General features: G+C 41.4%; 1 protein-coding gene across 6 annotated transcripts in view; it reads right to left on the reverse strand.

The window, feature by feature from the left end:
• The window catches only part of CEP170 (centrosomal protein 170), a 433,169-nt gene that overhangs the window by 44,996 nt on the left and 373,463 nt on the right, over nucleotides 1-14,710 (reverse strand). For all 6 annotated transcript variants that reach the window (XM_053711144.1, XM_053711143.1, XM_053711145.1 and 3 more), the window contains one exon: nucleotides 751-839. In XM_053711144.1, the coding sequence (XP_053567119.1) occupies nucleotides 751-839 (89 nt within the window). The remainder of the gene's footprint in view (nucleotides 1-750; nucleotides 840-14,710) is intronic.

Consider the following 14,710-nt stretch of genomic DNA (forward strand, 5'->3'; position numbering starts at 1 on the left):
TTACCTCAGTGATTACCTTGCATCTAAGCCTCTGCAAACTGCCCCCTTATTTCAGTTCTTTTGACAGACTTTTTAGTCAATCAGTGCTGACTCCTAGGTAACTCCACGTGCATGAGCTTAATGTTATCTATATGACAAACATGAACTAACACCCTCTAGTGGTGAAAAACTGTCAAAATACATTTATATAAGAGACGGCCTTCAAGGTTTAAAAAATTAGCATATGAGCCTACCTAGGTTAACTTTCAACTAAGAATACCAAGAGAACAAAGCAAAATTGGTGATAAAAGTAAATTGGAAAGTTGTTTAAAATTACATGCCCTACATGAATCACAAAATTTTATTTTGGACTAGACTATCCCTTTAAGACAAACCTTCACAGATTTCTATTTAGTTACTAGTGGTATCAATAGCAAATATACACATATAATGTCCCTTAAAAAAAATACACACACCAACAGAAATTGAGCTCGGTGGAAGATTTAACTTTTATTTTACATTTACATTTTCCATACCTTTTGAAAAGCCTCTTTAGCCAGTTATTATTTACTTTGCAGTGGGCAATTAGAGACAGATATAAACTCCTGCACTGATCAATAATTTATTATGTATCATTTATTTGACTCTGGTGCTAATATCTGCAGAATGCAGCCAAGCCTCACTGGGCAGAAGAAAAAAAACTGAATCTGAAGATTGGGAGTCAAATGATCATTTAATTAAGATGTGGAACAAAATGCATAAAATACATACCTTATTTTATTAGCTGTTTTATCAATGGCTTGCCTAATCTTCCGAGAAAACTGGAATACTGAAGAAAGCAATAAACTATCACCCATAACCTAAAATAAAATAGAAAAAACTTTGTAAGTTAGAATCTTGAAAATGTTGGTCTAGAAAATTAAACATGCATTACTAAATCTCACTTTCGTTGCTCTTGTGTATAAATATCCATATTTCCACAGTGTGAAGATTTAAATTAGATTTTCTTCAAAATAAATCATTTTGGATTACACAACCAATTTCCTCTAAAACCAATATTGACCTCTTAAGGACATATGACGGAATTTTTCCGTCATAAAACAATTGAGCAAACTGAAAGCTGTGTCCTTAAAGGGTTAATTAATGTGTTATTGACATTGTGACTCACTAATGTATATTTATATATATATATATATATATATATATATATATACACACACACACATATATATATACATATATATATATATACACACACACTCACATATATACATATATACTGTGTGTATATATATATATATATATATATATATATACACACACACACATACATACCCAAAGGAATAGAAAAAACACAATTTATGCTTACCTGATAAATTTATTTCTCTTGTGGTGTATCCAGTCCACGGATCATCCATTACTTATGGGATATTCTCATTCCCAACAGGAAGTTGCAAGAGGACCCACAGCAAAGCTGTTATATAGCTCCTCCCCTTCCTACCATATCCAGTCATTCGACCGAAAACAAGCAGAGAAAGGAGAAACCATAGGGTGCAGTGGTGACTGTAGTTTAAATTTAAAAATACCTGCCTTAAAATGACAGGGCGGGCCGTGGACTGGATACACCACAAGAGAAATAAATTTATCAGGTAAGCATAAATTGTGTTTTCTCTTGTAAGGTGTATCCAGTCCACGGATCATCCATTACTTATGGGATACCAATACCAAAGCTAAAGTACACGGATGAAGGGAGGGACAAGGCAGGTACTTAAACGGAAAGTACCACTGCCTGTAAAACGTTTCTCCCAAAAATAGCCTCCGAAGAAGCAAAAGTATCAAATTTATAGAATTTTGAAAAGGTATGAAGAGAAGACCAAGTCGCCGCCTTGCAAATCTGTTCAACAGAAGCCTCATTTTTAAAGGCCCATGTGGAAGCCACAGCTCTAGTAGAATGAGCTGTAATCCTTTCAGGAGGCTGCTGGCCAGCAGTCTCAAAAACTAAGTGTATTATACTCCTTAGTCAAAAAGAAAGAGAAGTTGCCGAAGCCTTTTGGCCTCTCCTCTGTCCAGAGTAGACAACAAACAAAGAAGATGTTTGACGAAAATCTTTAGTAACTTGTAAGTAAAACTTTAAAGCATGAAACATGTCCAGATTATGTAATAGACGTTCCTTCTTCGAAGAAGAATTAGGACACAAGGATGGAACAACAATCTCTTGATTGATATTCTTGTTAGATACCACCTTAGGTAAAAACCCAGGTTTGGTACGCAGGACTACCTTATCAGAATGAAAAATCAGATAAGGAGAATCACATTGTAAGGCAGATAACTCGGAGACTCTAAGAGCCGAGGAAATAGCTACCAAAAAAAAAAAAGGACTTTCCAAGATAAAAGTTTGATATCTATGGAATGAAGAGGTTCAAACGGAACTCATTGAAGAATCTTAAGAACCAATTTTAAGCTCCATGGTGGAGCAACAGGTTTAAACACAGGCTTGATTCTGACTAAAGCCTGACAAAATGCCTGAACGTCTGGAACATCTGCCAGACGCTTGGGTAAAAGAATAGACAGAGCAGAAATCTGTCCCTTTAAGGAACTAGCTGACAAACCTTTTTCCAAGCCTTCTTGGAGAAAAGATAATATCCTAGGAATCCTGACCTTACTCCATGAGTAACCCTTGGATTCACACCAATAAAGATATTTACGCCATATTTTATGGTAAATTTTCCTGGTGACAGGCTTTCGTGCCTGTATTAAGGTATCAATGACTGACTCAGAGAAGCCACGCTTTGATAAAATCAAGCGTTCAATCTCCGTGCAGTCAGTCTCAGAGAATTAGATTTGGATGGTGGAAAGGACACTGAAGTAGAAGGTCCTGTCTCAGAGGCAGAGTCCATGGTGGAAAGGATGACATGTCCACTAGATCTGCATACCAGGTCCTGCATGGCCACGCAGGTGCTATTAAAATCACTGATGCTCTCTCCTGCTTGAACTTGGCAATCAGTCGAGGGAGCAGAGGAAACGGTGGAAACACATAAGCCAGGTTGAAAGACCAGGGCGCTGCCAGAGCATCTATCAGCGTCGCCCTGGGGTCCCTGAACCTGGATCCGTAACAAGGAAGCTTGGCGTTCTGTCGAGACGCTATGAGATCCAGTTCTTGTTTGCCCCAGCGATGAATCACTTGTGCAAACACATGAAAAGTCTGTCGACTTAGAAAATCCGCCTCCCAGTTCTCTACACCTGGGATATGGATAACTGATAGGTGGCAAGAGTGAATCTCCGCCCAGCGAATTATCTTTGAGACTTCTAACATCGCTTGGGAACTTCTTGTCCCCCCTAGATGGTAGATGGTAGATGTAAGCCACAGTCGTGATGTTGTCCGACTGAAATCTGATGTACCTCAGAGTTGATAACTGAGGCCAAGCCTGAAGAGAATTGAATATCGCTCTTAGTTCCAGAATATTTATTGGAAGGAGAGACTCCTCGAGTCCACGATCCCTGAGCCTTCAGGGAGTTCCAGACTGCACCCCAACCTAGAAGGCTGGCATCTGTTGTTACAATTGTCCAATCTGGCCTGCGAAAGGTCATACCTTTGGACAGATGGACCCGAGATAGCCACCAGAGCAGAGAATCCCTGGTCTCTTGGTTCAGATTCAGTTGAGGGGACAAATCTGTGTAATCCCCGTTCCACTGACTGAGCATGCATAGTTGCAGCGGTCTAAGATGTAAGCGTGCAAACGGTACTTTGTCCATTGCCGCTACCATTAAGCCGATTACTTCCATACACTGAGCCACGAAGGGTGCGGAATGGAATGAAGAACCCGGCAGGAATTTAGAAGCTTTGATAACCTGGACTCCGTCAGGTAAATTTTCATTTCTACAGAATCTATCCCTAGGAAGGAAACTCTTGTGAGGGGGGATAGAGAACTCTTTTCCTCGTTCACCTTCCACCCATGCGACCTCAGAAATGCCAACACTATGTCCGTATGAGACTTGGCAATTTGGAAGTTTGACCCCTGTATCAGGATGTCGTCTAAATAAGGGGATACTGCTATGCCCCGCGGCCTTAGGACCGCCAGAAGGGACCCTAGAACCTTTGTGAAGATTCTTGGGGCTGTAGCTAACCCAAAGGGAAGAGCTACAAACTGGTAATGCCTGTCTAGAAAGGCAAAACTGAGAAACCGATGATGATCTTTGTGTATCGGAATGTGAAGATAAGCATCCTTTAGATCCACTGTAATCATATATTGACCCTCCTGGATCATAGGCAGGATGGTACGGATAGTTTCCATCTTGAATGATGGACCCCTGAGGAATTTGTTTAAGATCTTTAGATCCAAAATTGGTCTGAATGTTCCCTCTTTTTTGGGAACCACAGACAGACTTGAGTAAAAAACCCTGTCCTTGTTCCTCTTTTGGAACTGGATGGATCACTCCCATAACTAGGAGGTCTCGTACACAGTGTACACAGAATGCCTCTCTCCTTATCTGGTTTGCAGATAATTGTGAAAGGTGAAATCTCCCTTTTGAGGGAGAAGCTTTGAAGTCCAGAAGATATCCCTGGGATATAATTTCCAAAGGCCAGGGATCCTGAACATCTCTTGCCCACGCCTGGGCGAAAAATGAAGTCTGCCCCCCACTAGCTCCGTTACCGGATAGGGGGCTGTTCCTTCATGCTGTCTTAGAGGCAGCAGCAGGTTTTTTAGCCTGCTTACCTTTGTTCCAGGTCTGGTTTGACCTCCAGACCGCCTTGGATTGAGCAACAGTTCCCTCTTGTCTTGCATTAGAGGAGGTTGATGCCGCACTTGCCTTGAAGTTTCGAAAGGCACAAAAATTAGACTGTTTGGCCCTGATTTGTACCTGTCCTGAGGAAGGGCATGACCTTTTCCTCCAGTGATATCAGCAATAATCTCCTTCAAACCAGGCCCGAATAAGGTCTGCCCCTTGAAGGGAATGTTAAGCAGCTTAGATTTGGAAGTCACGTCAGCTGACCATGATTTAAGCCATAGCGCTCTGCGCGCCTGTATAGCAAAACCAGAATTCTTAGCCGTTAGTTTAGTCAAATGAACAATGGCATCAGAAACAAAAGAATTGGCTAGCTTAAAGTATGTCATCCAATGGAGTCGCTACCTGTAAGGCCTCTTCCACAGACTCAAACCAGAACACCGCAGCAGCAGTGACAGGGGCAATGCATGCAAGGGACTGTAGGATAAAACCTTGTTGACAAAATATTTTCTTAAGGTAACTTTCTAATTTTTTATCCATTGGATCTGAAAAAGCACAACTGTCCTCGACAGGGATAGTAGTACGCTTTGCTAAAGTAGAAACTGCTCCCTCCACCTTAGGGACTGTCTGCCATAAGTCCCGTGTGGTGGCGTCTATAGGAAACATTTTTCTAAAAATAGGAGGGGAAGAGAACGGCGTCTATCCCATTCCTTAGTAATAATTTCTGTAAACCTTTTAGGTATTGGAAAAACATCAGTACACACCGGCACTGCATAGTATTTATCCAGTCTACACAATTTCCCTGGCACTGCAATTGTGTCACAGTCATTCAGAGCAGCTAAAACCTCTTTAAGTAATACACGGAGGTGTTCAAGCTTAAATTTAAGTGTAGAAAAATCACCCACAGACTGAAGTGCTCCTTAGCTTCAGCATATTGTGAGGCAGTATCAGACATGGTTCTTAAAGCGTCAGTATGCTCTGCATTTCGTCTAACCCCAGAGCTATCTCGCTTAACTCTAAGTTCGGGTAGTCTGGTTAATACCGCTGACAGTGTATTATCCATGACTGCCGCCATGTCTTTGTAAAGTAAACGCTATAGGTGCCCTTTATGTACTTGGCGCCATTTCAGCGTGAGTCCCTTGTGCGGGAGTCAAAGGGTCTGACACGTGGGGAGAGTTAGTCGGCATAACTTCCCCCTTGTCAGATTCCTCTGGTGATAAAAATTTTTAAAGACAAAATATGATCTTTATTGCTTAAAGAGAAATCAGTACATTTGGTACACATTCTAAGAGGGGGTTCCACCATGGCTTTTAAACATAATGAACAAGGAGTTTCCTCTATGTCAGACATATTTATACAGACTAAAAATGAGACTAGCAAGCTTGGAAAACACTTTAATTCAAGTTAACAAGCAAATATAAAAAACTGTACTGTGCCTTTAAGAGAAATAAATTTTGTCAAAATTTGAAAAACAGTGAAAAAAGGCAGTTACACAAATGAAATTTTAACAGTGTATGTAATAGGCTAACAGAGCATTGCACCCATTTGCAAATGTATGATTAACCCCTTAATTAAAAAAACGGATCAAAAAAACGACATAGACGTTTTTTTAACAGTCACAGCAAACTGCCACAGCTCTACAGTGGCTCCTACCTTCCCCAATAACCGTTTTTAGGCTCTTTAGAGATGTCCTGTAGCATTCAGGGAACTACTGAGGAAAACTGGATGTCTCAGTCTGTAATTTTAACTGTGCAAAAAAGTGCTAAAATAGGCCCCTCCCACTCATATTACAACAGTGGAAGGCCTCAGGAAAACTGTTTCTAAGCAAAAATAAAGCCAGCCATGTGGAAAAAATTAGGCCCCAATACGTTTTATCACCAAGCATATATAAAAAACGATTAAACATGCCAGCAAATGTTTTATATAGCATATCTATAAGGGTATTACCCCTGAGAGTAAGCATGATACCAGTCGTTCTTAAATCACTGTATTCAGGCTTAACTTACATTTATCAGGAATCAGCAGCATTTTCTAGCATTTCCAATCCTAGAAAAAATTATAACTGCACATACCTGATAGCAGAATAAACTGCACACCATTCTCCCTCTGAAGTTACCTCACTCCTCAGACATGTGTGAGAACAGCAATGGATCTTAGTTACAACCTGCTAAGATCATAGAAAACTCAGGCAGATTCTTCTTCTATCTCTGCCTGAGAAAAAATAGCACAACTCCGGTACTATTTAAAATAACAAACTTTTGATTGAAGAAAAGAAACTATTTTTCACCACTCTCCTCTTACTACATCCATGCGCGTTGAGAGTTGCAAGAGAATGACTGGGTATGGTAGGAAGGGGAGGAGCTATATAACAGCTTTGCTGTCGGTCCTCTTGCAACTTCCTGTTGGGAATGAGAATATCCCATAAGTAATGGATGATCCGTGGACTGGATACACCTTACAAGAGAAAACAGAATTTATGCTTACCTGATAAATTACTTTCTCCAACTGTGTGTCCGGTCCACGGCGTCATCCATAACTTGTGAGAATATTCTCTTCCCCAACAGGAAATCCTAGGCTCCGCCCACCCCAGTCATTCGACCGACTGACAGGAGAAAAAAAGGAGAAACCATAGGTTGCCGTGGTGACTGTAGTTAAAGAAAGAAATTTATCAAACCTGATTAAAAAACCAGGGCGGGCCGTGGACCGGACACACCGTTGGAGAAAGTAATTTATCAGGTAAGCATAAATTCTGTTTTCTCCAACATTGGTGTGTCCGGTCCACGGCGTCATCCATAACTTGTGGGAACCAATACCAAAGCTTTAGGACACGGATGAAGGGAGGGAGCCAATCAGGTTACCTAAACAGAAGGCACCACGGCTTGCAAAACCTTTCTCCCAAAAATAGCCTCAGAAGAAGCAAAAGTATAAAAATTGTAGAATTTGGCAAAAGTGTGCAGGGAAGACCAAGTCGCTGCCTTACATATCTGATCAACAGAAGCCTCGTTCTTGAAGGCCCATGTGGAAGCCACAGCCCTAGTAGAGTGAGCTGTGATTCGTTCGGGAGGCTGCCGTCCGGCAGTCTCGTAAGCCAAACGGATGATGCTTTTCAGCCAAAAGGAAAGAGAGGTAGCAGTAGCTTTTTGACCTCTCCTCTTGCCAGAATAAACGACAAACAGAGAAGACGTTTGTCTGAAATCCTTTGTTGCTTCTAAATAGAACTTTAAAGCACGTACTATATCTAAATTATGTAACAAACGTTCCTTCTTTGAAACTGGATTCGGACACAAAGAAGGCACAACTATTTCCTGGTTAATATTCTTGTTGGAAACAACCTTTGGAAGGAAACCAGGTTTAGTACGCAAAACAACCTTATCTGAATGGAACACCAGATAGGGCGGATTACACTGCAGAGCAGAAAACTCAGAAACTCTTCTAGCAGAAGAAATAGAAACCAAAAACAGAACTTTCCAAGATAACATTTTGATATCTATGGAATGTAGAGGTTCAAACGGAACCCCTTGAAGAACTGAAAGAACTAAATTCAGACTCCAGGGAGGAGTCAAAGGTCTGTAAACAGGCTTGATCCTGACCAAAGCCTGAAAAAAAGCTTGAACATCTGGCACAGCTGCCAGTCGTTTGTGTAACAAGACAGATAAAGCAGAAATCTGTCCTTTTAGAGAACTCGCTGATAATCCCTTATCCAAACCTTCTTGGAGAAAGGAAAGGATCCTAGGAATTTTAAACTTACTCCATGAGAATCCCTTGGATTCACACCAACAGATATATCTTTTCCATATTTTATGGTAAATTTTTCTAGTTACAGGTTTTCTGGCTTGTACCAGAGTATCTATCACAGAATCCGAAAACCCACGCTTAGATAAAATCAAGCGTTCAATTTCCAAGCCGTCAGCTGGAGAGAAACTAGATTTGGATGTTCGAATGGATCCTGTACTAGAAGATCCTGTCTCAAAGGTAGCTTCCATGGTGGAGCCGATGACATATTCACCAGGTCTGCATACCAAGTCCTGCGTGGCCACGCAGGAGCTATCAAAATCACTAAGGCCCTCTCCTGTTTGATCCTGGCTACCAGCCTGGGAATGAGAGGAAACGGTGGAAACACATAAGCTAGGTTGAAGGTCCAAGGTGCTACTAATGCATCCACTAGAGTCGCCTTGGGATCCCTGGATCTGGACCCGTAGCAAGGAACCTTGAAGTTCTGACGAGACGCCATCAGATCCATGTCTGGAATGCCCCATAATTGGGTCAACTGGGCAAAAATCTCCGGGTGGAGTTCCCACTCCCCTGGATGGAATGTCTGACGACTCAGGTAATCCGCCTCCCAGTTTTCCACTCCTGGGATGTGGATCGCAGATAGGTGGCAGGAGTGATCCTCCGCCCATCTTATGATTTTGGTCACTTCTCTCATCGCCAGGGAACTCCTTGTTCCCCCCTGATGGTTGATGTAAGCAACAGTCGTCATGTTGTCTGATTGGAATCTTATGAATCTGGCCTTTGCTAGTTGAGGCCAAGCCCTGAGAGTATTGAATATCGCTCTCAGTTCCAGAATGTTTATCGGGAGAAGAGACTCTTCCCGAGACCATAGACCCTGAGCTTTCAGGGAGTCCCAGACCGCGCCCCAGCCCACTAGACTGGCGTCGGTCGTGACAATGACCCACTCTGGTTTGCGGAAGCTCGTTCCCTGGGACAGGTGATCCTGGGTTAGCCACCAACTGAGTGAGTCTCTGGTCTTCTGATCTACTTGAATCACTGGAGACAAGTGTGTATAGTCCCCATTCCACTATTTCAGCATGCACAGTTGTAATGGTCTTAGATGAATTCGCGCAAAAGGAATTATGTCCATTGCTGCAACCATCAACCCTACTACTTCCATGCACTGAGCTATGGAAGGTCGTGGAACAGAGTGAAGAACTTGACAAGCGTTTAGAAGTTTTGACTTTCTGACATCTGTCAGGAAAAACATAATTTATGTAAGAACTTACCTGATAAATTCATTTCTTTCATATTAGCAAGAGTCCATGAGCTAGTGACGTATGGGATATACATTCCTACCAGGAGGGGCAAAGTTTCCCAAACCTCAAAATGCCTATAAATACACCCCTCACCACACCCACAATTCAGTTTAACGAATAGCCAAGAAGTGGGGTGATAAAAAAAGTGCGAAAGCATATAAAATAAGGAATTGGAATAATTGTGCTTTATACAAAATCATAACCACCACAAAAAAAGGGCGGGCCTCATGGACTCTTGCTAATATGAAAGAAATGAATTTATCAGGTAAGTTCTTACATAAATTATGTTTTCTTTCATGTAATTAGCAAGAGTCCATGAGCTAGTGACGTATGGGATAATGATTACCCAAGATGTGGATCTTTCCACACAAGAGTCACTAGAGAGGGAGGGATAAAAATAAAGACAGCCAATTCCTGCTGAAAATAATCCACACCCAAAATAAAGTTTAACGAAAAACATAAGCAGAAGATTCAAACTGAAACCGCTGCCTGAAGTACTTTTCTACCAAAAACTGCTTCAGAAGAAGAAAATACATCAAAATGGTAGAATTTAGTAAAAGTATGCAAAGAGGACCAAGTTGCTGCTTTGCAAATCTGATCAACCGAAGCTTCATTCCTAAACTCCCAGGAAGTAGAAACTGACCTAGTAGAATGAGCTGTAATTCTCTGAGGCGGAGTTTTACCCGACTCAACATAGGCAAGATGAATTAAAGATTTCAACCAAGATGCTAAAGAAATGGCAGAAGCTTTCTGGCCTTTTCTAGAACCGGAAAAGATAACAAATAGACTAGAAGTCTTTCTGAAAGATTTAGTAGCTTCAACATAATATTTCAAAGCTCTAACAACATCCAAAGAATGCAACGATTTCTCCTTAGAATTCTTAGGATTAGGACATAATGAAGGAACCACAATTTCTCTACTAATGTTGTTGGAATTCACAACTTTAGGTAAAAATTCAAAAGAAGTTCGCAACACCGCCTTATCCTGATGAAAAAACAGAAAAGGAGACTCACAAGAAAGAGCAGATAATTCAGCAAGGGTAGAAATAGCCCCATCAACTTTAGGGATTTTGTCCCAAAATTCTAATCTGTCAGACGGCACAGGATATAATTGCTTAAAACGTTTAGAAGGAGTAAATGAATTACCCAATTTATCCCATTCTTTGGAAATTACTGCAGAAATAGCATTAGGAACAGGAAAAACTTCTGGAATAACCACAGGAGATTTAAATACCTTATCCAAACGTTTAGAATTAGTATCAAGAGGACCAGAATCCTCTATTTCTAAAGCAATTAGAACTTCTTTAAGTAAAGAACGAATAAATTCCATTTTAAATAAATATGAAGATTTATCAGCATCAACCTCTGAGACAGAATCCTCTGAACCAGAAGAGTCATCAGAATCAGAATGATGATGTTCATTTAAAAATTCATCTGTAGGGAGAGAAGTTTTAAAAGATTTTTTACGTTTACTAGAAGGAGAAATAACAGACATAGCCTTCTTTATGGATTCAGAAACAAAATCTCTTATGTTATCAGGAACATTCTGCACCTTAGATGTTGAAGGAACTGCAACAGGCAATGGTACTTTACTAAAGGAAATATTATCTGCTTTAACAAGTTTGTCATGACAATCAATACAAACAACAGCTGGAGGAATAGCTACCAAAAGTTTACAGCAGATACACTTAGCTTTGGTAGATCCAGCACTAGACAGCGATTTTCCTGTAGTATCTTCTGACTCAGATGCAACGTGAGACATCTTGCAATATGTAAGAGAAAAAACAACAACATATAAAGCAAAATTGATCAAATTCCTTAAATGACAGTTTCAGGAATGGGAAAAAATGCCAAAGAACAAGCTTCTAGCAACCAGAAGCAATGAAAAATGAGACTGAAATAATGTAGAGACAAAAGCGACGCCTATATTTTTAGCGCCAAATAAGACGCCCACATTATTTGGCGCCTAAATGCTTTTTGGCGCCAAAAATGACGCCACATCCGGAACGCCGACATTTTTGGCGCAAAATAACGTCAAAAAATGACGCAACCTCCGGCGACACGTATGACGCCGGAAACGGAAAAGAATTTTTGCGCCAAAAAAGTCCGCGCCAAGAATGACGCAATAAAATGAAGCATTTTCAGCCCCCGCGAGCCTAACAGCCCACAGGGAAAATAGTCAAATTTTTGAAGGTAAGAAAAAATGATTAAATCAAATGCATTATCCCAAATATGAAACTGACTGTCTGAAAAATAAGGAAAGTTGAACATTCTGAGTCAAGGCAAATAAATGTTTGAATACATATATTTAGAACTTTATAAACAAAGTGCCCAACCATAGCTTAGAGCAGAGGTTTCCAAACTTTTCATGTTGGCGACACACTTTTTAGCCCTACATCATTTTGCGACACAATAATTCAGTTGTATTATCAAAAAGGAGGTTAAACGAACCTGTTTTAAGAGATACGACACATACATAAATTATATAATAACGAAATGTATTTACAAGTAACAGTATGTAAGTATGTGCAAGAATTAAAAAAAAGTTTTAACACCAATAGCTACTTACTCTTTTAATGGGATGTATGAGGTTGATGGGATGAACACAATTTCTGAATATTTGGTGGAATATTAGATAAAGACACTCGCATTTCATCATCAAGCATTTTAAAGCTTCCATTTCCTATCCATATATCAAGAGCAGGAGCAGCAATGCACTACTGGGAGCTAGTTGCAAAAAAACCCCCCAGACTTCTGCTCAGCGTTTAAGCTGCCGCCCTCAGAGCTCGGTGAGTCCGATTGACTACTTCCCGCGCTGCAAACACACTGCTGTCCCACTCACTGACTACACATGCAGTCACGAGCCAATTAAGGAGACTACACGTGCAGTCAGGAGCCAATGTGCCGCCAATGGGAATAGTTTCAGTCCCCACTGAGCTGCGCCAATAGGTTAAGATGATCTGTGACCCCCCTAGGTATCAATCACGTGTCAACCATGTGATATGCGTAGCAGGCAGGCAGAAAGCCAGAAACCCCCCCCCCCCTATTTTCTTTTTTAAATGTAAAAAAAAATTGTGCTGAAGCAGGGACACACCTACACACTGCTGCCGACACACTAGTGTGTCCCGACACACAGTTTGGAAAGCACTGGCTTAGAGTGTCACAGAAAATAAGATTTACTTACCCCAGGACACTCATCTACATGTTTGTAGAAAGCCAAACCAGTACTGAAACGAGAATCAGCAGAGGTAATGGTATATATAAGAGTATATCGTCGATCTGAAAAGGGAGGTAAGAGATGAATCTCTACGACCGATAACAGAGAACCTATGAAATAGACCCCGTAGAAGGAGATCACTGCATTCAAATAGACAATACTCTCCTCACATCCCTCTGACATTCACTGCACGCTGAGAGGAAAACCGGGCTCCAACTTGCTGCGGAGCGCATATCAACGTAGAATCTAGCACAAACTTACTTCACCACCTCCATCGGAGGCAAAGTTTGTAAAACTGAATTGTGGGTGTGGTGAGGGGTGTATTTATAGGCATTTTGAGGTTTGGGAAACTTTGCCCCTCCTGGTAGGAATGTATATCCCATACGTCACTAGCTCATGGACTCTTGCTAATTACATGAAAGAAATCTTCATTTCTAAAGAATATATTATTGTCCCCAAGAAAGGAACTCTTGTCGACGGAGACAGGGAACTTTTTTCTATGTTCACCTTCCACCCGTGAGATCTGATAAAGGCCAGAACGATGTCTGTGTGAGCCTTTGCTTTGGAAAGAGACGACGCTTGAATTAGGATGTCGTCCAAGTAAGGTGCCACTGCAATGCCCCTTGGTCTTAGAACCGCTAGAAGGGACCCGAGCACCTTTGTGAAAATCCTTGGAGCAGTGGCTAGCCCGAATGGGAGAGCCACAAACTGGTAATGTTTGTCCAGAAAGGCGAACCTTAGGAACTGATGATGATCTTTGTGGATAGGAATATGTAGATACGCATCCTTTAGATCCACGGTAGTCATAAATTGACCCTCCTGGATTGTAGGTAAAATCGTTCGAATAGTTTCCATTTTGAACGATGGCACTCTGAGAAATTTGTTTAGAATCTTTAAATCCAGAATTGGTCTGAAGGTTCCCTCTTTTTTGGGAACTACAAACAGATTTGAGTAAAACCCCAGTCCTTGTTCCACAGTTGGAACTGGGTGTATCACTCCCATTTTTAACAGGTCTTCTACACAATGTAAGAATGCCTGTCTCTTTATTTGGTTTGAAGATAAGTGAGACATGTGGAACCTTCCCCTTGGGGGTAGTTCCTTGAATTCCAGAAGATAACCCTGAGAAACTATTTCTAGTGCCCAGGGATCCTGAACATCTCTTGCCCAAGCCTGAGCGAAGAGAGAGAGTCTGCCCCCTACTAGATCCGGTCCCAGATCGGGGGCTACTCTTTCATGCTGTTTTGGTAGCAGCAGCAGGCTTCTTGGCTTGCTTACCCTTGTTCCAGCCTTGCATCGGTTTCCAAGCTGGTTTGGTTTGCGAAGCATTACCCTCTTGTCTAGAGGCTGCAGAGTTGGAGGCCGGTCCGTTCCTGAAATTGCGAAAGGAACGAAAATTAGACTTATTCTTGGCCTTGAAAGGCCTATCTTGTGGGAGGGCATGGCCCTTACCCCCAGTGATGTCTGAGATAATCTCTTTCAATTCTGGCCCAAAAAGGGTTTTACCCTTGAAAGGGATATTAAGCAATTTTGTCTTGGAAGATACATCCGCTGACCAAGACTTTAGCCAGAGCGCTCTGCGCGCCACAATTGCAAACCCTGAATTTTTCGCCGCTAATCTAGCTAACTGCAAAGCGGCATCTAAAATAAAGGAATTAGCTAACTTAAGTGCGTGAATTCTGTCCATAACCTCCTCATACGGAGTCTCTCTACTGAGCGACTTTTCTAGTTCCTCGAACCAGAACCACGCTGCTGTAGTGACA

This window comes from Bombina bombina, chromosome 4 (genome assembly GCF_027579735.1).
Source record: "Bombina bombina isolate aBomBom1 chromosome 4, aBomBom1.pri, whole genome shotgun sequence".
Taxonomy (NCBI): Eukaryota; Metazoa; Chordata; class Amphibia; order Anura; family Bombinatoridae; genus Bombina; species Bombina bombina.